The 23,297-nt window shown below is 34.5% G+C and overlaps 1 protein-coding gene across 2 annotated transcripts; it reads right to left on the bottom strand.

The window, feature by feature from the left end:
* Positions 1-357: 357 nt before the first annotated feature.
* Positions 358-22,265, bottom strand: LOC113559890. Of its 2 annotated transcripts, none has more exons than XM_026965671.1 (12): positions 21,941-22,265; positions 16,251-16,869; positions 13,765-14,009; positions 11,760-12,071; positions 8,191-8,569; positions 6,500-6,699; positions 3,857-3,959; positions 3,458-3,682; positions 2,653-3,012; positions 2,228-2,356; positions 1,714-2,094; positions 358-915 (listed from the first exon to the last, which is right to left on the bottom strand). In XM_026965671.1, exons 2-12 carry the CDS (start codon positions 16,821-16,823, stop codon positions 715-717), a joined length of 3,108 nt encoding a protein of 1,035 aa, XP_026821472.1. In that variant the 5' UTR covers positions 16,824-16,869; positions 21,941-22,265; the 3' UTR covers positions 358-714. The 2 variants fall into 2 exon arrangements, with proteins under 2 accessions (XP_026821472.1, XP_026821473.1); XM_026965672.1 differs by having other exon boundaries at positions 16,260-16,869.
* Positions 22,266-23,297: the final 1,032 nt, after the last annotated feature.

The following is a 23,297-nucleotide window of genomic DNA, read 5'->3' as shown; positions in this document are numbered from 1 at the left end:
ATTTTTGTGTCACGAAAATATCATTTAAATTGACGTATAAAATGTCAATAAAAAAAAACCAATGTTTTTTAAAAATTTATCAGGAAATGATTGAATGTGTGAAGTTCATGAATTTTATTTGCAGTTATTTAATCTCAAGTCTTGTAGTCACAGTTTATAAAATTTAATAGCCATCACTGAGTTCGATGTTGGTGGCTACCGTATAAAATATCGACGCATCGTACAAGCGTGTTATGGTTGTTTAAACGTAGATATTATATTACGCGAGAAATTTATTTATTTCTCTCGGTTTTTTCTAGCACCATTTATGCCGATTTACTGCACACGAAATCATCAAAATACACTAAGTGGACAGTGTTTAAGTAAATAGTTTTAATCCATAAAATATATACATATGTAGCTAGGTGTACACGAAATTTAATATAACCAGTCTATATAGATTAAATTGTTCGCAACTCGACAGCCGCTTCAAAGTCAATAACAATTAAAAAAAAAAAAAAAAAAAAATACACATAAATACATCAACCGCATTTCACAGTCACGTCAATCATTTAAATGTAAGTATAATGTAATGGTAGGTACAGTGGATAAAACTACGATAAATTTGGCGAAAAAAAATTAACACGGCCGTATTAGACGACTCGGTATAAAAATAAAAATAAATATAAAATTAGCCCCCGGACGAGGGACAAGTTAGGATTTCGTTTGCTGAACTCATCGGCCACCGTCGACGGTCGAAGCTTTTCGGTACTCCCTATACCCTTCGGCGCCGGTGAATATGACGTCCACCCACACTCGGACCGCCTGACCGGTCGCTGCAGACAGGTAAAACGTCCGCTGTGCTGTTTTTACTACGAACGCGCAACCCTGTCCCTTGATGCTGTTCGTGTGGTCGACGTACACTTCCTGAATGTCCTGTTTATATCAAGACACACCGGCAACAATAATGTATTATTATAACAATATTAATAAAATAGGTGACGCAAATAATAGTAAGAGATACACAACATGTGGTAGAAAACTGTTCGCATACATTTTCCCATAACTTATCATCTCGTGTCTGCACTGCGCGAAAATAAAACCTACTTTTAGGCGATAAAGCTTGAAAAAAATATATCTTTGTTACCATAATAAAATCATAAAAATTATGTTAAAATTATTCAATAGTTTTTAATGTTTTATATATTTACATAATTATGTTTAAAAAAATACGTGAATACATTAAACGAGTACGCAATAACATCTCGCGGTGAATTGTGCAAAATGCTGTCATTAAATTTTTAATCAATTCGATAATTTATGTTAAAAATCTAACATCCAGCTATTTACTATTAATTCGGTAGTTAATCACACCGAGTGTAACTCGCGTGCGATGCGTACATATTCAATATTTTGAAGGCGCAGTAAATATTGAGTTTGGTTTGTAAAATTTAATTTAATTTTATTGTTTTTGGCAGGATTTTATTTTATTTTATGTATATAATATTATATTGATTCGAGGAATAAAATAAAAGTTGGCTTGAAATTAACAAGTATTCATATTATCGGCAATGTGGTTTCATATTGTCCAGTATGCCTATGCGTGTGTAATCTGACAAGCTGACGCGCGTTGGGTTCATATCGATAAATAAATGCGTTAGGTATGTAATAGAGTATGTGTGTAAGTCACGGTCGCGTCGAGAAAAGTCTTCGGAAAAATCACCAAACACACACCTGAAAACGAATCGACGCCCTCGGCGCGATTTTCTTCTCGGTCGCAGCGGCGCCTGCTCGTTGATTGGCGGCGTCCGAGCCGTCGTCGGACCGGTGTCGGTAATAGGACAGGGCCCTCGACCGCCTATCGAACACGAACCATCTCTTCAGCCACTTGCGGCCGCTTCGGCGCGCGTTATTGGCACCGGAACCGGAAAGCTTTTTCAAATAGCCACGGCACGACGTGCTGTCGATCCAGAAATGCCGGTCGACGCCGGTGCTGTTGTCGTCGTCCAGCTGATGTCCCGCAGACTCGATGTGCGCTCGCAAGTCGAACGCCATTTGGTTCTCGGTCGAACCGTTGTCGTCGTACCGGATCGGTAGATATCTAGTCAACGGCCTCTGTAACGGTGATAGTAAAAACGAATTATGGTATTTTCATCATTACAATATGAGTTGTTGCGTCATCAAGCGTAAGCAGCCCTGTGCTTGCGTATGCGGCTCTAACTATTATACGGACGAAGGCGATACTAACTTTTGTGATATCCGACGGAGACGTTTTGTTCTTTGGTCGGAGTTTGATCGTGGCCCCTCCGTCGAAGATAGTCGACATAGACATTCGTGAAATAGAGTCATCCGATACCGGTCGGGCACAACCGTCGTCCTACACAGTAACAGACAACGTTATTTCAGAAACATTTTATTAAATTGATAATTAAGTCACCCGCGTAGTGACGGAATATTGCAATAATTTATACACAATATATTCTGTCCGTAATAATAATAAAATACCATAATATATAAACATATTTTTATATGAACAGGGCGAGAAGGATAGTTTTAGTGAGAATTTAGTCTCGCCCACCATCCTCCTCTGAACGGTCCAATTAGCTGCAACAGGGGTAAGATCCGCGGCCGACAGATATTTTAACCGGAAGTAACCGGCAAAACAATAATTACCTCGCCACCACTGCTGGCTATACTGCTACAGCACGTCGTCGTCATGCTACCAGTCATCAAGCTGTTGCCGTTGTTTGCCGGCGTGTCTTCCGTCACGGGAGTGGTTGTCGAAAACCACGGTGACCTCGACGGCTGCAGATCCCACGACAACGACGACGGTGGCCTCGGTGACATGGGAGATTTCATATGCTGGTCCCACGACCATTCCAAAGACTTGGGAGGTTGATGTTCCGCTGCCGACTGCATAGAATGCGATTCTTTATGAAACTGATGGGGACGGCGGTATTGGTCTGATAATGTGTTTGTCGCGGCCGTCGTGCTGGCTGCGGCGGCGTCCAGTTCTTGCAGTTTCTTGTGACCCTTTAATTACAATATTATTGTATGCGAGGCATTAAATAACAATTTGTCTCTTAACTACATAATACGAAATACATTTTATTTGGGCGAGTTAAAATTGTATGTTGGAAGGTAGGAACAAACTTGTTTATTTAGCAAAATAATTTGTTTTATATTATTAAAATTGATTTTATTTTTTTTTTAAATATTACTATAATAACATCAATAAAGAAATATTTACGCTTCATAAGTATTTAACTCAACAATTTTTAACTCAATCTCTACATGTCAGTCTCTACTATCTACACAATTGGGAACAAACATAGCTCAACTTTAAATAGTTAAGAGTTAAGACATGTTTTCTGCTGTTTAAATGCCGTGTTTTTATTACTTTTACATTCAAATAATAATTTTGGGAATAATTTTTTTTTTTGAGAATTTGATTAGAATTCATGTATGCTACAAATACCTGTTGAATGGACAATGTCGCTGTATTTATGTCAGCCCTCAGTGCTCGTAACTGGTCATCGCCCACACTACGGAGCTGATCGAGTTGCGCGCGTAACCACTCGGCACGAGCCCGTCGAGCACGCCTGACCGCCACGGCAGCGGCCCGATCCCTGTGCAACTCTTCTCTACGGGCCAGCCATCCGGCCTCTTCTTCCAGCAATCCGAATTCTACATCTTCGTACAACTGCAGCACAAACACCAGCATTACATAAATGTAGTATATATTATTATTGAAGGCGAAAAAAATCGTCATCGACCTCGACGTTATTTTTATGATTCGTTACAATATAATGACGTATTGTACTACCTACCATATTTTAATATTATAGTATTTTGTAATATTATTATTCTGTCTTACCTTTTGTTCGGCATCCAACAGTTCCGTCTGTTTATCAATGGAAGCACGTATTTCATTTTTCAGCACGTCGTTGTCCTCGATCGATTCTAACCGTTTCCGTAACCTATGACGATTATTGGTATATTATAACAACATATTATCAAAGTAGATTACTATTTATAATTACAAGCATAAAGCATATATACTATATATACAACATGTAAACTGTAATAAACGGTGGGTGTATACTATATAGACACTGTAATTAAATTTTATAAATGGGGTGCTGGGTGGGTAGCGTAATATTGGTAGTGGTATAAACGAGTAAAAACGACAATATTATATCTATGTAGGTATACGAGATAGTAATCGTGGAACAACTATTATATAGGAGTGGCTCGAGGGATGGATACAAAACCTCAAAATAATTAAATACAAACACAATTATAAAGAACATAATATTTTATTTCTTTAAAATCATGACTATATGCAAAATACTAAAGCTTGGCAAGTTAACTAGTGCTCGATGAGTCAATAAGTTGATAAAGAAAAATGTAAGTTAAATTTAAAATAAAAAATGTCTTGTATTCAATAGAAAAACGGCTAATAATTTCAAGCTTTAATTTAAGGTTTTAATATTTATACATTTTCCCAAAAATATTCTGAACAATTCAAATTTATCATCTTATTATTGCATACCTAATGTAAGTTGATTTGTGTTTATTATTATACCATAATAATAAATCTATAAAATGTAGTATAAATATAAACTACTTATACTTAATCTATGATAATGATTATACTAAAAAATTAGTATAACAAAGGATTTCCTAATAATTGTTATATTTGATTAAAAACATTACAATATGTTGTCAACATTTCCCTATCATCTGCGTAATACATCTTTTAAAATGTAATAGTTATTTTTCAACGCATATACAATTTTTTTTAAATATAGCTTAAACATTCAATAGGAAAAATTAATTCAATAATTATATGACTTTCAGTATTTCGAAAATCTTTACGCTTAATGGATATAAAATGTTATTGATACGTGGTTTGGTTGAAAAACTTTAATAAAACAAATAATTACCTATTATCAGAACAACCATCGTTGTGGAATCGGAAATTCCATCGGAATGGAAAAATAAGTTGTTTTTAACGTTAAATATATAGTCTTGTAAAAAATACTTTTAAAGAAGTACTAAAATATATTTAAAAAGGTATTAAAATATACTTTTAAAATACTTATAAAATAATGTATTTTACGAATACTCACAAGTATATTTGAATACAAATATAAGAAATTTTTTTTTAATTTTTACAAATCTATGCATAACTAAACCGTATACCTAATACTGTAAATTAAAAAAATTCTACAATCAATTTACTGAAGATTTTTATAGATAATTACATGTTGCCATATTGCCCCAAAACAGTTAAAATGTGTTCATTTATAGTCTATTTTATCGAAATTTTTATCTGATCTTTTTTTTTAATATTTAAAATGTTACTATTTATTTTTATAAGAAATTGATAAAACTAATTTCTTTAAATAATTTAAATACCAGTATTTCAATTTTGTTCAAAATACTTCTAAAATGTAATCAGAATACTTAAAAAATACTTTGAAAAATTGTAATTGGAATCCATATAAAAATACTTCAAAATGTATTTAACTACTAGTATCCAAATACTTATATTCGAATACTTTACAATACTGTATATATTTGATCAATTACTGAATTACTAAAAACAGTTTATATACTAATTTTGTTAAGAAATATAATTATTTCGTCATCTAACCATACTCCTATCTACATTTTTTTAAACAGTATATTTACAATCCACATCAAAGTACACCAAGTTAATTAGATAAAAGTGTATACACAAAAATAAAAATATATTATAGTATAAATTAATAAATTATACATATAAGATAAAAAAAGTTAGTTAACAGAAAGGAAGTCTTTGAATCTAGACTCTAGGTACTAACAGAACAATATTAATAATTATAGGTTATTTTTTAAAAAATTTTACGGCACCGTAATCATTGTTATTGGATAATATTAACGTTGAAATATTTTAGATTAATGTTTTTAGGTGATACTGTAACTTTAAATGGACATTTATGTAAAGTTGTATTTATGTACCTACGACCTACGTTATTTTGATCCCTATAGAAATCTAAAAATAATGCATTTAACATTTAGGTTGTGTATACAATTGTCATCTAACACCATATATTAGTGCAAAACGTCATAAATACTATTTACTTGTATCTAATCATTTAATATATTATAAATTTATGAAAGAGGTTGATGTAATAAAATAATTGATCAAATTGGAATATTACATAGATTTTTCTTTGGTTAAATGTTGGTACATTATATTACTAACCGATCGACATATTTACGTTTTACTTTGATACGATATTTTTTTGTGACTCGTTTTATTATACTTATTTAGAGTGTTTAGACCCTCCCCCCTTCCACAAAACAATGTTAGTGATTGTCAGTTGTCGGCTATTGCAGGTTCCTAAGTACCATCATCACATTTTTATAAGCTTTCCGTTATGATCGTCCCCTTTGTCATTGCTTCCTGATGGTGAGGGTAAATTCATGTACGTTTAGGGCCTTGAGTATTATAATAACAATAAATTACCCTTGGAGTGTTTGCCGGTGTCCTGCCAACTGCGAGTCAGCTGCCATCCTTTGATCTTGCTGTTTCACAGTACATACGTCCATTTTTTGTCGGCAATCCGCCACAGCGCGGTCCAAACCGTCTACAATGTTGTCCGACTGGCGAGTTTCATCGTCAGCAACATCGAGTTCGGCACGCAACAACGCGGTCTCGATAATTAACTGTAAACACGCAAATTAATACAAATTGTATTAATGCTACTATGAAAAACTTGTTTTTGACCATACATTTATAATTATGCAAAAATTATACCAATATTTTTTTCAATTAAATTTAATTAATGAGGTAGGTATTTTAGTAGTTAAACAGATGTTTAATAGTACAAGCACTAATTTAAAATTAACAAAATTCTACCAAAAATTATTATATTATACTAATACCAATAGCTATTTTGAATAATTCATATACGTTCCTAAACGCGAAGTGGTTTACGATTTACTTTAATAATAATAACATTAAAATTAACGATTTAAATGATTCCCGGTGTCATTTTTTTTTTTTTACTAAAATAAAGGTTATAAATAAATTACTATATTAGTCCTTGTATACCATACTAAAACGTCTAAAACTAAAGTTTTTTTAAAATAATTTATTTTATGTAATGTACTAAAATTTAAAAAATGTTGAATAATTTATAAACAAGTATTAAAAATTCAAATTAAGGTACGAATAACACCCATGGGGCCACTGTTTTATTGAGCATGCCTATTTACGTGGAAGAAATCATGTTTTTAAACAAAATTTAAGATTACGTCATCCAAACTGATTATATGATTTATCAAAATACGAACATTACGAACACAAAACTGGGTATAAACGAATGTACAGAAACATATTGATTTTTCAATTAAATTTTACATTCGTATTATTTAAAAATCTTTACCTTCACGTCCTCTTTTTACAACTGTTGGAAGCAATACATTTTATCATGTGTTTGTTAGAATAAATTTAATTAGGTATATGAAAAATGGTCAGTTTAAATATTTAAACCAGATTTGTATCGTTATTGCTTTACCTATAATAAGACGTGCAAACTAAATTTAACTATAATATTATAGGTAATTTAAAAATTGTATTTGTGTGACCTTTCAAATCTATTTTATTTTTCCCGACATATATAAGTATTTAGCGGTTACTTAATATACAATAATAATAATAATAATAATAATAATAATAAAATATTATAATTATAAAATAAATTTTAAAAATAGAAATATCGTTTTCTTACGTAAAAATAAAGATTGAAGATTATTATTATTAGACATCCGGAAACAGACAGACTTTTCTTAAGTCTTATTGTTCTGAATTTTGGTTTATTCGTTAGAGAAAAAATAATTTTAGCCACGTCGTTGAAAACAGATGAATGTGTTTTTACATGCGGTAAATAATATACGCACGCACGCACACGCACACACACACATACACACATATCAACGATAAATTTACTTATTACACAGTCACATAGATACTGTCTAGTGTCTATATTGGACTTCATAAAAACGTTCCACTTGCGATCCCACTCGAGCATTATCCACGAATGCGTTCAATTGAAATTTGAATAACAGGAGTATCATCAAATGACAATATTATATAATTGTAATACGTATTTAAATTAAAAACAAAGCTTTAATTTCTCAATACGATGCACTCACCTCCCGATCGACTTCTTCGCGACGCAAGTGCAACTCGACCAGCCGAGATTTGTGCGCAGACAATTCGACCAGCAGCTTACGACGTTGCTCAGCTGCCTCAGCCAACCTGTCGGCAGCAGCTAACGAAACCGTCGGAGCTTTTGTCGAGCCACTGTCTTTGGAATCCGCTGCAAATGGCGACGAACGCAGCCACATCGTTGTCGTCTGCCACGAAGGCGGCGGAGACGATTGGAGGAATGTCGATTGCAACGACTGCAGCTGCATCGGCCGGTCTGGCGATTTCGATGAGAGGTTATCTGCAGTAGTCGGTGACGTTTTGAAACCGGCGTCGGTGCTGTCTTGGCCATTATGCTGACTCTGACCGAGTTGGTCCTTAGCACTGTATAAATCATAATAATATTAAAAAACAGATGGATCGTAATAATCACACTATCATATCCAGAAGCTAAGTTATTAAGTACACAAAAAAATTAAAAAATAATTATGAGATATAAAAGTAAAAAATGAGACTGTATACGCGTGCCTTGGTATACGTATTAAATTATAATATTAATATATATATATATATGCGCACCGAAGAAAAACAGGCCATATGTTTAATGTAAAGATAACACTTCCGGATAACGCTTTCCGGTGGGCAAACGCTATAAGCGATGCCGATCAATTTCTTTTTAAATCACGTGTATTCCACCCGCGCATGTTGTCTATCAATTCTAATATTAAAATAGTCTCTTCTCGTTATATGGTTCTGACGATGCCACGAACATATCGCATTCATATATATAAATTGTATAGTTGCTGTTCTGTTATCGCCCCGTCGCGGCTGACGAATAATATTCTCGGGCTTCTATAAATTGTACACAATGCTATTCAATAGCTAGAAAAGTTATCATTATTACCAAGTTAACTATACGTAAGTACAACTTTGTGGATTCTATGTCTGAAACTCACTTTCAAACTCCGGAGAGACTGTGGGATGTTTTAAAATAGGTGGAACAAACAACGTCTCAGTACTGTTCGAAATTTCTTTAAGTCCTATTAGGTAGAGTTCGTGTGGCGGCCAAATCCTAGTGAAAAGGATCCTTTTGAATATATTTTATCGGATATTTCGGAAGTCTTGACTCCGTCGTGAACTCGTAATACCATATTTTATAGTTTATTTGCCGTAATCTTAAATTAGTTAAATTGAATAAATATTTTTTTAAATATTTGATCATCGTCTTTTTTTCATAATTTTTAATAATTAGTTAAAAATAAATATATTATATGTATGATTTTAATAACGATATTACGGCGGTTCGATAACAGATCAGTAATAAATTATAAAATATAGGAACAAACACATGTGTGATATATTCAATTCGTCGTAGATGGCATACGAGGTCGGCGCACCGATAAAAATTCAAGTATCCAAGTAGAAAACTAGTGTAGCCTAGATGGCTAACTCATTATTATTCATTTATCGTTATCATTCACTAGACACAATAATAGTTGTAGTATATATTATATCACGTTTACAAAACACGTGTTGTTGAGATTAAACTTTTGTCAGAATTGTGGCAATAGCTAATCTTAATACGACCATGAAAACTTGTGGTAAAAAATATGTTCTACTATTTAGTTCAATCGTGTATATTATATATAGTTTCTTGCTTACTACGATATATTTTCATTGCAGATGCCATTGTTGGGCGTCGCTTTAATATAATACATCGTTTAAAAAAAAAAAATATTATTACAGTTGTTCCTGAAGTTATACACCGATATATTATTATAATAGTTTTCGTGTATTTGTTGTTATTTATGCAACAGACGTTCCATGTACGGTTATCCGTGTGCTCATTATTATTAGTTCAACGTTCATATAAATATTAAATAATATACATAATAAAACATGTTGACTTAACAAGAAATACCCGTATGACACTATGCCGTGTGTTTTGTGTACATTATACTTTAAACAATAAAAAGAAATGATATCACACCAAAAACACTATAATATATGTAAAGCAAAAATCTAAATAAAAATTATCATTTAGCTATACACAAAAACACATTAAAGTTGTGACATAATTTAAAAAGTAAAAGCTGAATGTAATATAAAATAATTCTTTAATGTTTGTTAATTATTACACCCGTCTAAATATGATAAAAATAGCATTTAAAAATGGAAATTTTTGTTAACTATAATTCAAGTTTTTAATTTTTATTTAATATACAAAATTATTTTTTTATTTGATAAAATAAAAATGTTTATATACTTGACGAAGGACGTAAATAATTTTTCAATATCAACGATACTTATATAATAACCCCGACACAGTAAATATAAGTTACTACCCGGTATAAATAATATATTAAGATAAAGCAGTCCATTAAGTTACGTAAGCCATAATGTATTGTAATAATTATTCGATTGCACTCAGTCAAGTAAATTATTAAATGAAGTCAATAAATGATTTTATTTTAGCAAATTAGATTATGTGCATTTAAAAATATCTATATATTATTGAAGTATACTTTATTTCTTAAAAAAGTGTAATCAATTTAATATTATTATCTAAATAACGATCAATTACATTTCGTTATTTAAATGGATGTAATTTAAACACTAAAAATTATTGTAATTATTAACTTTGAAAAGTTATAATATCACTTGTTATAAGTTATAATTAATTGACAGGTTAATTAATTAAAAAAAGTTGTTTTTTGTTTTTTTTTTTTTTTGACGCTAGGAGAGTTCATAGTGCGTATTATTAATGCGGGCGTGAACAATGTATAGTGATTAGTAAGTTGCTTTACGTTATATTAAAGGGCACCATAAGTCATAAGAAACGCGTATTATCCCCTCCCTCGTTATTCTTTAGCTGGTTACAAAATATACGTAATTAATCCGAGAGACTTATTTAAGAAAAGAAAATATATAAGGGTAACAATGTTAAATATACCTGTAAAATATCTATATTATACCTAACAATTACAATATTCACAATAACACATATAATAACGTCATTTAAAAATTGGAAGTTTTCATTTTGGTTATCTGCTATCATAACATAATTTATGCAGACTAAGGTTTTCGTTTACCTTAATTACGTTAAGCCTTTCTAAATCAACACTCTAGCTCTTTACATCTTCTTTCAGCGGTATGAGTAGTAAATACTGATCTTTATTGTTTTCCGCGCGCAAACGACTTATTATTGGCCATTGCCGTGTTAATAGATAACCAAACTTTGGTTGATCGTATACAAAAAACTCATAAAGTCATAAGGGACGCAATAACCGCATAAATTCGAAAGATGTATAGAATAAAATTGCCACACAATTAAAATAGGTACATATATACATATATGTACCAGGCGTACACATATAAATTAATTAATTTTACAAAGACTACGAAATTAAATAAATTTATGCAGTATTGTGCCATTTTTGTATGGGACATTGGAGTGTCGTGTTTATGCGATAATGAAAAGCGACGTTTAGATTTGCGTTTGATCACGGAAGGTTGGCTTACATCCTTAAACATAATTCACTATTTATAAATTTGATAAAAAAAAAAAAAATACCCGTTGTAGTATAATTCTTCAACGGCTGTCGTACAAGATGGGACAAGCGTTCTTATTCTGGTCCTTGGACTTCCGCATATTACGGTTGACGGTGGATGATTATCGTTTTCTAAAAATACTGAATCACTGTCTCTGCCAACTGCGCGCAATGACAACGGTGACATCGTAGGGGGAGACGGTGTAGTAACGGACGACCAGGTCGTCGATGACGGGGACAGTGGCGACGTCATCGGCGACAATGGCGACGTTGGCGAAGACGTCTCTGTGGTGGACTTCTTGCTATCCCGCGGCAGAGAACCATTTGTTTTGATCCTAAAATCAGGATAAAAAAATAAAAAAATAAATATATAGTAAAGGAGGGTAACAGTTCAGTATACATAGTACATACACATATAATTATAGATAAATTATTAAATAGCGCAGGGGTTGACCCCACCTTTTTTTATATCAAGCATTAAAAACCGGTAAATATATAATTTTTATTAAAAGTTACAAAAAAATTAAAATTAAAGTATGTATACACGCTGAAGGTGATTATTTATAATTTATTTTTTTTTTACGACAAATATTTGTTCTACAAACTACAGTTTACTGAAAAACTCTGCACTAAACGCTGCATAATATACGCGCAAAGAAAATGATTTTAGAAATACTGGTTTCACATCATCAACAAAGATAACGAGCATAATAATGTTCTCGTTTTAGTTATGCGCTATATTTATTGGTAAATAAATTGTAAAATAACTATACTTGGGCCATAAAAAATTACTTTGCGAGGACGACCCATGTATGTACAACGATATGTTCATTCGGTCTTATAGAGATTATAATAGATGCGATGTATGAGCACTGATTAAGCTTATTAATACATCAGCTAAAAGGACAGTTTAGTTGCTTTGGTTTACTAACATTAAAATAGGAAATCGGATCGATGAATTTAAAATATTTTTAAAATGTATGTAAAATCTTAATGATGTACCGATGTACGTAAAACGAATATCGATTTATATAAGAATATAGTAGTTATAGAATTATAGACTATAATATAGTTCACCTATATATAGTATACTAATAAACAACTACGTTCAAAATAATAAAGTAAAACCAAATAATATTTACAAATAAAAACTACAACTTTAATTATAAAAAATTATTAAACTATAAAAAAGGAAAAAGAAAATTCTAACATACAACTGTTTGAGGAAAAAACATTTAATTAAAAATCTCGAAGATAATTTAAAATTACCCAAAATTTGATAAGAAACGTAGTTTTACTTTCATGTATGAGCAATCCATATTTTTTTATCAGTTTAAAAAATAAGTAAAAAATGTTTTCTATAGAAATCTACACAAGAATATGACGTAGTAGCGAGACAAAAATAAATATAAACAGTAACTATCAGTAATATCGTATATATCAATTATCATGTTTTACATGTTAAACCTATAAATTCGATAACCTATATCAATAATATGAGTTAATTTGATCTCATTAATAGTATTAATAATGCACATTATCATAATGCTAAATGCTAATCAACTCCCAAATTCAATTAGACTAATGGACTAATAGGCGTTTGGGCGGAGTAGCATACACGAAACATATGTCACTGCATATTCCTCGATCCAAGAAAGGGTAATTTGTAATCATTTCTTAAAGACCTATTTTAGAAAAAAAACTCAATATTTATAAATTTTAAATATTGTTTTCAAAAATTGTTCTGTTCGGTTAAATACAATATAAACAAGTATATTATTAAAAATGTTAGAAAAGAAAATGGTTTTTTTTTTTTAAGTTAAACGGGTTTCATATTTTATACTTTTATAGTGACGATTATAACGTGATTTTATTAGATACTGCACTTTTGTTTTTTTTTTGTTAGGGGGAAAATAACCGAATAAAAATGTTCTCTTACACACGTGACAACAAAGTCTGCGCACGCTTATGCACAATACGATTTATTGCATAATATAAAAATCAGTGTATGTGGCAAATGTATCTTACCGGTTTTGTTGCGGTGGCGTGGTCGTCGACGGTGCACTAGTGCCTGGCGACGTGTTTCCGGAACTTTCAGACTGCGGCTGCTGCTGGCTTTTGTTCCGCTCTTCGTAATCGACGCACGCCTGCAATACTTCGTCCAACTGCTGTTGTAGACACTCGGCGGTGTCCCGTTGCTTGATGTTTTCCTTGTCGTCGTCCCGCCCTTCCGTCGAATCGCTGGACTTGTAGTTGTGCCGCTGGTAGTAGTACTATACAATATATTTATATTATAATATTATACATATACAAATAAATAATAATTACAAACAAAATAAAATACGAATACAAGAACATATATTAAAATATATAAACGTTTTTTTGTTTAAATTTAAACTTTTCGTTGTTATATTAAATGTATTATTTATATAACTTTAATTCCTCTATGAATACATCTAAATTACAGAAGCTCAGCGATTATATAATAATATTAGTAAACACATTATATATGTGCAGATTATCGGCTTATAAATCCATATTGGACGGAATTTGAAGCGAATAAAATTATTGTACAGTTCTCGGCGAATGACATACGTCGATGGCCGACAAAATGTCAATACAACATGAGTACGTAGAGAAAGATAACAACTGATGCAGACCAGTGTGTTTAAAATTTTAATATAAAAAGCGAAAGGCTGTTGAATCGATTTAGTTTTCGTCGGGAAAGATCAAATAACTAATAATGAAACCATTTTCACATTGATATTTTACATATTTTACGCATTGATTTTATACATAGGTATTGTATGATTAGTTTATAGGTTGATACGTACGAGTATTATATGATTTATTGCAATTTGTACGATAGGTCAGTTACTTCCTATTAGGGGCGGATCCAGACCAAGATAACAGGGAGGGGGCGATTTTTAAAGGGCACACATTAATTTTGATAAAGTATTTATTTTGGTACATATATATGTTACAATCCACAGTCTCGTACAGAATAAAAAAAAAATATTTTTTATAGTAGATAATAGTAATAAAAAAATATATCACTATAATTTTGTTACCCTTGAAGTATAATTACGTCAAAAACTAAAATCAGGGACTTAAACTATTTATTTTGAGAGAAGGGGGGGGGCGATCGCCCCAATCACCCCCCTCTGGATCCGCCACTGCTTCCTACACTATGTTGCCGATTATAAGTATAAATATATATTTAAATTTTATTTTAACGTCAAAACAATTTTAATAGCATAAAGGTACATAAATAATTAGTTGGGTACTAACTTAATTGAAATAATCGAATTATAATTAAATTATAAAAACAGTCAACTTATAGCAACAATTTAATTAAATTAAGATTTAAATTTATAAACTCCAATCGTAATGCAAATTTTAAAAAGTGTTTGGTATTGTTGTTTCTTCATACTTAAAAATGGTTAGAAGTAAATCTTAGAAACTTTAAATCTGTATTGCATATTTTTTTATGTTTATTTTAGCTAAATAAACTAGAAAATTTTATCTTGATTTATATGTTTAGGCTTAATATATTTAAAGATTTGTAAATCTTAGTAAAATGTTCTATCATTTTGATTCGACGCTGATAAAAATATAACAATAATATAATTTCTGTTGTATACTTTTTGGGTAGCAAAGATTTTCAAAACCATCCATACCCTCTTTACCACCCCAAAAATATCCCTTCTCATTTGTTACTCGTAATATAAATAACGCACCCGCCAATTTACCATCTATACTAAGAGTAAGAACGAAATCAATGAGGCGGATAACAATAAATTAAAATAATAATTATATTACGTTACAAGTTATACTCATAAAGGTTATATAGTTCTAGTTATATCACGAAACTTTGAATTCTTATTAACTTTAAAGAAATATCAACACAGTAGAAATTTAGACATGCTTAAAGATTTGCAAAGATAAGCATAATATTTAGCTTTAGCGTTTATTTTAGTTTATAAACCATAACATATTTACCACTAGCGATTATCGATCTTAGTATGACTACAGGGCACGTTACTAAGTTGCTAAGAATTTTCCACGACATGCAACGAACGAATATTTTTAAAAAGAGTCCCATGACTCACAAAACCCCTTTCACGCCGCCATTTATATATCAACAGAGCAACCCCATTATCGTTGTCGACAAAATAGTCGAAGTCAGTTGTTACACGCGGAACGTGTGTCCCTCCTATATAATATTATATTTATAAAAAACGAATTCCAATTAAACGATGACGACTAAAAAATTTCTATCATAATGCGTATAACTATGCAGTCGAAAACGGGTAGAGATTAAACTACGTGCACAGTTATTTATTATTATATCGTCTGTTGCGTCGTGTCCTGCGAAAATTATAAATATTCTAGAAACTTCCCGGTAGATAATGGTTATTGCCATCACGGCCATTCAACATTGGGCACAACAAGCGACATCGTAGCTACATAACACCATCCACGTATTAAACGAAAATTAATGACATACGTACAGCACTTACCTTTGAACTGTTGGCGTAGTGATCCTTGTGGCCCTGGTCGCCGGTGGCGTACCCGACGTTCTGCACGTTGGCCAGCGGCACGGTCGTGGTGGCGTTCGTCGACGGCGACGGCGGTGACTTGGAGCCGTGGCGGTGATGGTGGTGGTGGTGGTGATGCACCGGGAAACCGATGACGGGATTCCGGTCGTAGTACGGGCTGGGCAGTTGCAGCGGCGACGGCGGCGGCGGGGTGGTGACCGCTCGGTCCTGCGGACGGCCGGGACGAGCGGCCGGGACGGCGGCGGTGGCGTCGTCGGCTTCGGTCGGCGAGCCAGTGTGGTCGGAGGGCGCGTCCGACGGTACGGCGCCGGCGACCGGCGGACCCCGGCGGCGGTGCGGGTGATCGTACCGGCCGGCCGTGTCGCCGGTGACGGCGGTCGACCACGGTAACGCGCCGCCGGGCGGTGACGTCTCGGCCACCGGCATCGGTTGGTCCAACGGGGCCTCGAACCCGGTGCGGTCGTGACGCCGCTGTGGTTGCTGCAGCTGCAGCTGCAATTGCATCTGTTGCTTTTTGACGTTCATCGAGACGGCGGCGTGACTCTCTGCGTCTCGATAATATAATTTATACCTATACGGATTAAACGACGATCGTTTTATGTTATAAAATAATAGTAACGATAATAACAATATGCATATGGTTGTACACAATTGTTCGTGCACGATGACCGCACATGACGCATTATATGCGACGACAATCATATTATATTAAAGAAGACCGTTTAAACCGCATAATGTTATATTGTCATTATATGTATTAATAACAATATAATAATCGTAATAAAACGACGCGCACGCGCACGCGTACAAAGAAAAGATATTTAATATTACGCGTGCGCGTCGGCAGTATAATGTAATATACCTAAACCTAATATACACATTAACAATAATTACGTGTAAATAATGTATACAACGACCGCGGAGTGTGCTGGTTTATGCGCTGCGGACTTGTTGCACTCGTGTTTTATATATTAAAAAATAAATGATCCGACGACAATATTATTATGTACCGTATATCGTATTATAATATAATATTATTATGTAGAACATTAGGATTGCTCGAGTACCGCTTGTGCGATGACGGCAATGTAATGATAATAAAATAGTGTTTCGTACTAATCGTCGACGGGTTTAATTACAACAACGACAGTTGTAAATTGTAATACAACGGGCCCGATATATAAACGATAAATTATAATTAATTCACCGGCAACGCCCCGCCCGTCGTCTTCGTGTATTACAATAATATACGCATAATTAAGCGACGCGCTGAATAAGAGATAACAATTATTATTATTATTATTTTATTGACGACGGCACGGCGGTACGTTTGACGACGGCTGCAACGAACGTTATTTTTTTATTAATTTTTTTTTTATTTGTATAATAGCATAATCGATTGGCGAAGACGCGGCATGTTTGCTAATAATGTTTTATGTCTGCATCACGACGCTGCCACCACTTGAGAAATATTTTATTATATATTATACAATATATGTAGGCATTAAACATAATATAATTTTATTACAAGTATTACACACGGTTCTGTAGGGTCTTCAAATGTCGTGAAATATTATTTAGTAAATGAAAAAAATCTCGGAAAACAAATTGGTTTTCAATTTGAAACTATAGGCACGTGTATCCTGCAGCGATAAATATTATAATCTTATTCACGGGTACATGCGTTCGTTTCGCTTTTATAAATACAACCTTTTCTAATTGAACGTATCTCATTTTCTACTGGTGGAAAATCTGTTATTAAAGAGCTAGTGTCTTTTGTAACTGGTAAGTTGTAATTTATAGCGTATAGAAATATAAAATAAAAAATTATCATACGTAGGTACCTCTATATGGTTAATATTAAGTAAGACTGTAATTTGCATAACGTAATAGGCGTAATAATAATTTACAATTATATTACACATACCTAGTTAGAAATTTAGAATATTTTACATATTAAGGTTAAACTGCTTACGTTTATTTCATAAAAAAAAATTAATTATGTAATACTTATACAAGTTATTATGGTTTATTGCTCACTTCAGTAACTACGAGAGAAAAACTATGAATACAAATATGTTATATTGTAATAATACCATAATATTATAGTAATTTTGTACATTATTGTAATGTCTAATGAAGGATACGATTTTTACATTTTAAATATTCATGAACATTTATGTAATTAAATCTCTAATTTTATAAGTAGTATGTCTATTCAGCATTTGCTACAACAGTATACACGCACGTCATACACAGTCAGTATCTTTACGATTGGTCTAAATTAACGATGGCAAAGTAAACTACAGTATATAATTATAACACGAATAACAACGCAAACAACGACGCATACATAATTAATGTGGTTAAACGACATTAGAGAAATAACAGCAATTTTTTTGTAAACGAGACACAATTAGTATACCTCCCACAGTTCAACACGCGCCTTATACATTTTGTACATACGTACTATATATGTCTATAAATCTATATAACTAAAAACTGCTGTAGTGATGTATATATAGAATTCTGCGTACAAAATTGATAAATTAATTATTTAGCCGCCCTCGCCGGTGCAGTGATCATGATTAATTGAAAAACCGCGTCGTATGGGTTAGGTGTATACACACCGGTAGTCAGACACACGTCATGTAGCTTAATGTTGTTGAAGACCACCCGTGTCTGATGGTCCCCGGAAAAGGAAACGTTTCGGCTAATGGCTACAATACCCTACAATTTACAAACCAAGTTTATTATACAAGTATTTATATTTAAGCCTGCAGCGAGCATAGGATTAAATAAAAATTTCATTGAAAAATATTTTTCAAGACATAATTAGGTATTATTCCTCGTAGTCTATGTTTATATTTTGTACAATATATAGCCAAATATAGATCATGCTCTTAATTTTTTTTCTAAAAAGTTGCCGCCTGAATTAGCGTAGTCGGTATATCGGGGTTTTCATTACGTATAATATATTATAACAAGTCGAAAAGATATATTGTTTTCGATTCGCGTAATATTTTACCAAAGCAACGAGTGCTAAACATTCGAATAATTATAATTGGCTCGTGCTTAATACTTAATACCGACATATAATAGTTACCGATGTAATGGTATTTACATATGTTCGCATATTATCTGTATGTTAATAATATACATGATTCTCATACATTATACATATTATATTATATTATACGAACTTACGATTTATCGCGTTGTTGACTTGTTGTATACGTTACAAGAATTTTAACATCTAGTTATTTTCAAAAGGTCTTTTATCTGGCGGTGTATTATAATACGTGTATATATTTCTGCGCAGTACATGTTACATTTGCCACGGATAGAATTTATAACCCAGAATATATAATAAAGGGCGGACGGACGAATACGTACGGAATTTACACATTTACTTATCAATCGTGGACGTAATTTACATCACATCCCCGCAGCGCATGTTTATACACTTTATCCGATAAATACAACCGATTACACACTACCTATCCACGATGTTTCAATAACAAAATGTCGATTTTTTAATCCGATTGCGTTGTCCGCTATACAAATATTGTTCCCGCGAGACTACACATTTTCTCGTATACGAATAATTGTTCGCGTGGGAACTCGTCCGCTCGCTCGCATTCATTCCGAGAATATTTCGATTTTCAAAAAATCGTTTGGGAACCCGACCATAAACGCGGTAATATAATATACGCGTGTAAAGCCTCATGGGCATTCCAGTCCGGCCGACCCACCTCCGCGTGTTTCGTTTTCGGGTCGTGTAGATTCTTTTTTTTCTTTTTACTATTTTATATTATTTGTTATTTATTTTTGGGTTATTCTACAGGGGGCGACGGTTTAAACGATGATGCGGTTCCCGGCCCGCAAACATAATACAATTTAAACTACCACCGGAAACCCAACCTTGTCCGCGGCGCACATGCGTTTTAATAACACGATATAAACGTCACTCGTGTCCGTCGCCTATGGGCGCGAAAACAGTATTGGCCGATTGTTAATGCCGCGATACGTACGTACAGTAATAATAATAATAATAATAATCGTGTCGGTCGTCCGATTTGTGCTAACCGGTTCGTTTTGCCGCCCCCGCGTTTCTCAATCGTCCGTCCCACGTGCGGGCTCGGTTTTTAAAACAAACAAAATCGTGGGAAACGTCGAAGGAGCTGCGATACGGGAGCAGCCGCCAAATGCGGACGACGACGACGAATCGCATCAGAAACGACCGGCGGATCCGTGGATCGCGAGTCAGCGCGAAAACCGCAACGTCGGCCGTAAAAATTGCTGCAGCAAACCATACACGCGTATAATAACCGAGGTAATAACGATCGATTGTTTATTTCGAATGATAAACATTATGACGTGCATTATATAATGACGATGTTGTCGTTATTCGTATTGACATGGTCGCGAGACGGTTTTTTTTTTTAATTTTCAAATGTCGGCAGCTCGTGGCATCGTTGTACGACATTGCGCGATATTGTTTTAGGTGCCCCGTGATAAATGCGAGAAAAAAACTCGACGGCTACAAACAATAACACCACAGTCCGATCTGATATTATGATGTGATAATAACACGAATTTACGGTATTTTTTGTTTACGCTGTTTCGTGGTTGACCGCCGCCCGCCCGTAACCTTCGTGATGTTATTATAACATTATTATATAATAATGTGTCACGAGTGTAAAAATTCACGTTTTTTCAATGATTTTTTTTTTCAGCTAAAAACAATACCTATAAATATAATAATAGTATAATATGCAAAAATTAAACAGCGCGCGAGATTTAACACACGCCAAGTGCAGGTACCACTGCATATAGTAAACACAATTTTAGTACCGTTTACGTACAGGGTATTGCTCTACTGTTACAATAATCATCATAGTACATAATATATGTAATGTTTATTATATCGTAGCGTACGCACTAAAATAACGCAGGCCCCGTCATCACCGCTTACGACCTAAATAAATCGTGTTAAAAATATACTTGCGTTACCGTAACAACTAGTTTTTACTAAATTTTTTTTTTCGTCTTAGTCCGGCGCCGGACGCGCAATAAATAACGTTACGATCATATACGTATTATGTGCGCCTCCGATGTTAAATACCGGGCCGCAGCAAACGATCGTGACAGTAATAATTAGTGCGGCTAATGATATTAATCTAATGGATCATATTATATTGTACACCTATAATAGTGATATACAAATCCAATTATTATGGACGCCGAAAGAGCCGCGGCGGCTGCAGTAGGATACCAGTATTATAATAATATATATAATTTAAGTCGAACCTTCCGGATCGCGTTATGAAAATATTATATTTTTAGTGTCTATCGGCGAGGGCCAAAAGGGGGGAGCGCTCCGATCGTTCGTGTGTCGAATCGTTTTAACGACGATCAGCTCTCATTGCTCTCGATGTGATATTATATTATAACATACAAGTCGATTTTTAGACACGTCGCGTATACCTACAATATTATATTATTATGCCCTTATGTACCTATACAATATTTTCTAAATTCACAAATACAAAACGTCTCATCTCGTTTTTATAAATATAAAATAACAATAATAATATGTATTGCGTACTATTATCGTGTGTACGGTAATCATTACTTACGGTGAAAATTATTACAGCACACAATACCGTTGTTGCGATTTACGCGCGCGCGCGGTCCAGGAAGCGCAATAGAGATGCTCGCGATCTCCGATTATCGATGACGAGAGTCCGACAAAACGGATTTATTAAAATATCGAATTATAAATAATTATTGTCACTGTGACGGCGAGTCGTCGTGCGGATAACAATGATGTCTGGTCGGTCCGTTGGACGCATGACTCGGCGACGGTGATTTGAACGCGCGGACAGCAACGGAAAAGCCGGGAGAGTCGGCGCGACGCGGGCGGCGTGCGAGTGATGACGGACGCGATGCACCGACGCCGCTGCTGGTTGCACACTGCTGTTGCGCGCGTCGTACAGTGCCGTCCGCGGTCTCGGCCGGTCGGCGGCGCAGCAACAAAACACCGCCGCCGACAAATATGCCTCGTGAAACGCCTCTACGCGCGTGCGCGCTGCCGCCGCCGCGGTAATAATAATATTTTCGTACCGCCGGTGAGGCAGCAACAGCGGCAGCAGCTGCCGCCGCGACGGCCGGTCCCACGCGGCGGCGGCGGCGGCGGCCCAACGGACGACGGACGGACGTCGACCGGCGACGAGACGCGACGCTGGCGCTCCTCCGCGGGTATAAAAATAATAATAACGAAGACGATCGCGGTCGGCGTCTACATTATTGTTGTTATTATTGTTGTCGTATAGGTAGTGCGTGCGTATGTTTGCGTGTGCGTGTGGTATGCGTGCGTGTGCGTGAGGTATGCGTTCGAGCAGTGCGTGTGCGTGCGTGTGGTTGCGTCCGTCACCGCTTTGTGTGCAGCACCGGCGGCGGCAGCTGCACCGGCAGGCTGCGGAGATCACAGCGACGTACAGTGCAATGCCGCCGACGGTACCCGTCGAAGACAGAGATACAGCGAGCGAGAGTGAGTGAGAGAGAGAGAGAGAGAGGACATTTTTTGTCATCGCCGTGTGATAATATTATTATTATTGTCGTCGTCGCACAACGGCCGCGCGGCAGACGATCTTCGCGAGCGATTGCGAGCGATTATTGGCACTACGCGTGGCGCAGCAACACGCCCGCGGTGGGACGGTTTCCTCTTGAGCAAAGTATGTAATATCATTAGGTACATTTTCGTCAATTCGTTGTCGTCCACGACGGGACCTGTGTAATTATACGCGATCCCAATGCGTATTCATCAGCACACGGCGGCGGCAACGTTATAACGTCATACTGCAAAATATATTGCACAACGCTATAGACATTAATATAATAATATGCTCGTTAATTATAGGTACGACTGGTACGAGCCATAAGGAGATAGATGTTATGTATAAATCATAGATGTATAAGTAATAATACAATATC

This window comes from Rhopalosiphum maidis, chromosome 3 (assembly GCF_003676215.2).
Source record: "Rhopalosiphum maidis isolate BTI-1 chromosome 3, ASM367621v3, whole genome shotgun sequence".
NCBI classification, from domain to species: domain Eukaryota; kingdom Metazoa; phylum Arthropoda; class Insecta; order Hemiptera; family Aphididae; genus Rhopalosiphum; species Rhopalosiphum maidis.
This window is presented reverse-complemented; position numbering and strand designations above follow the sequence as displayed.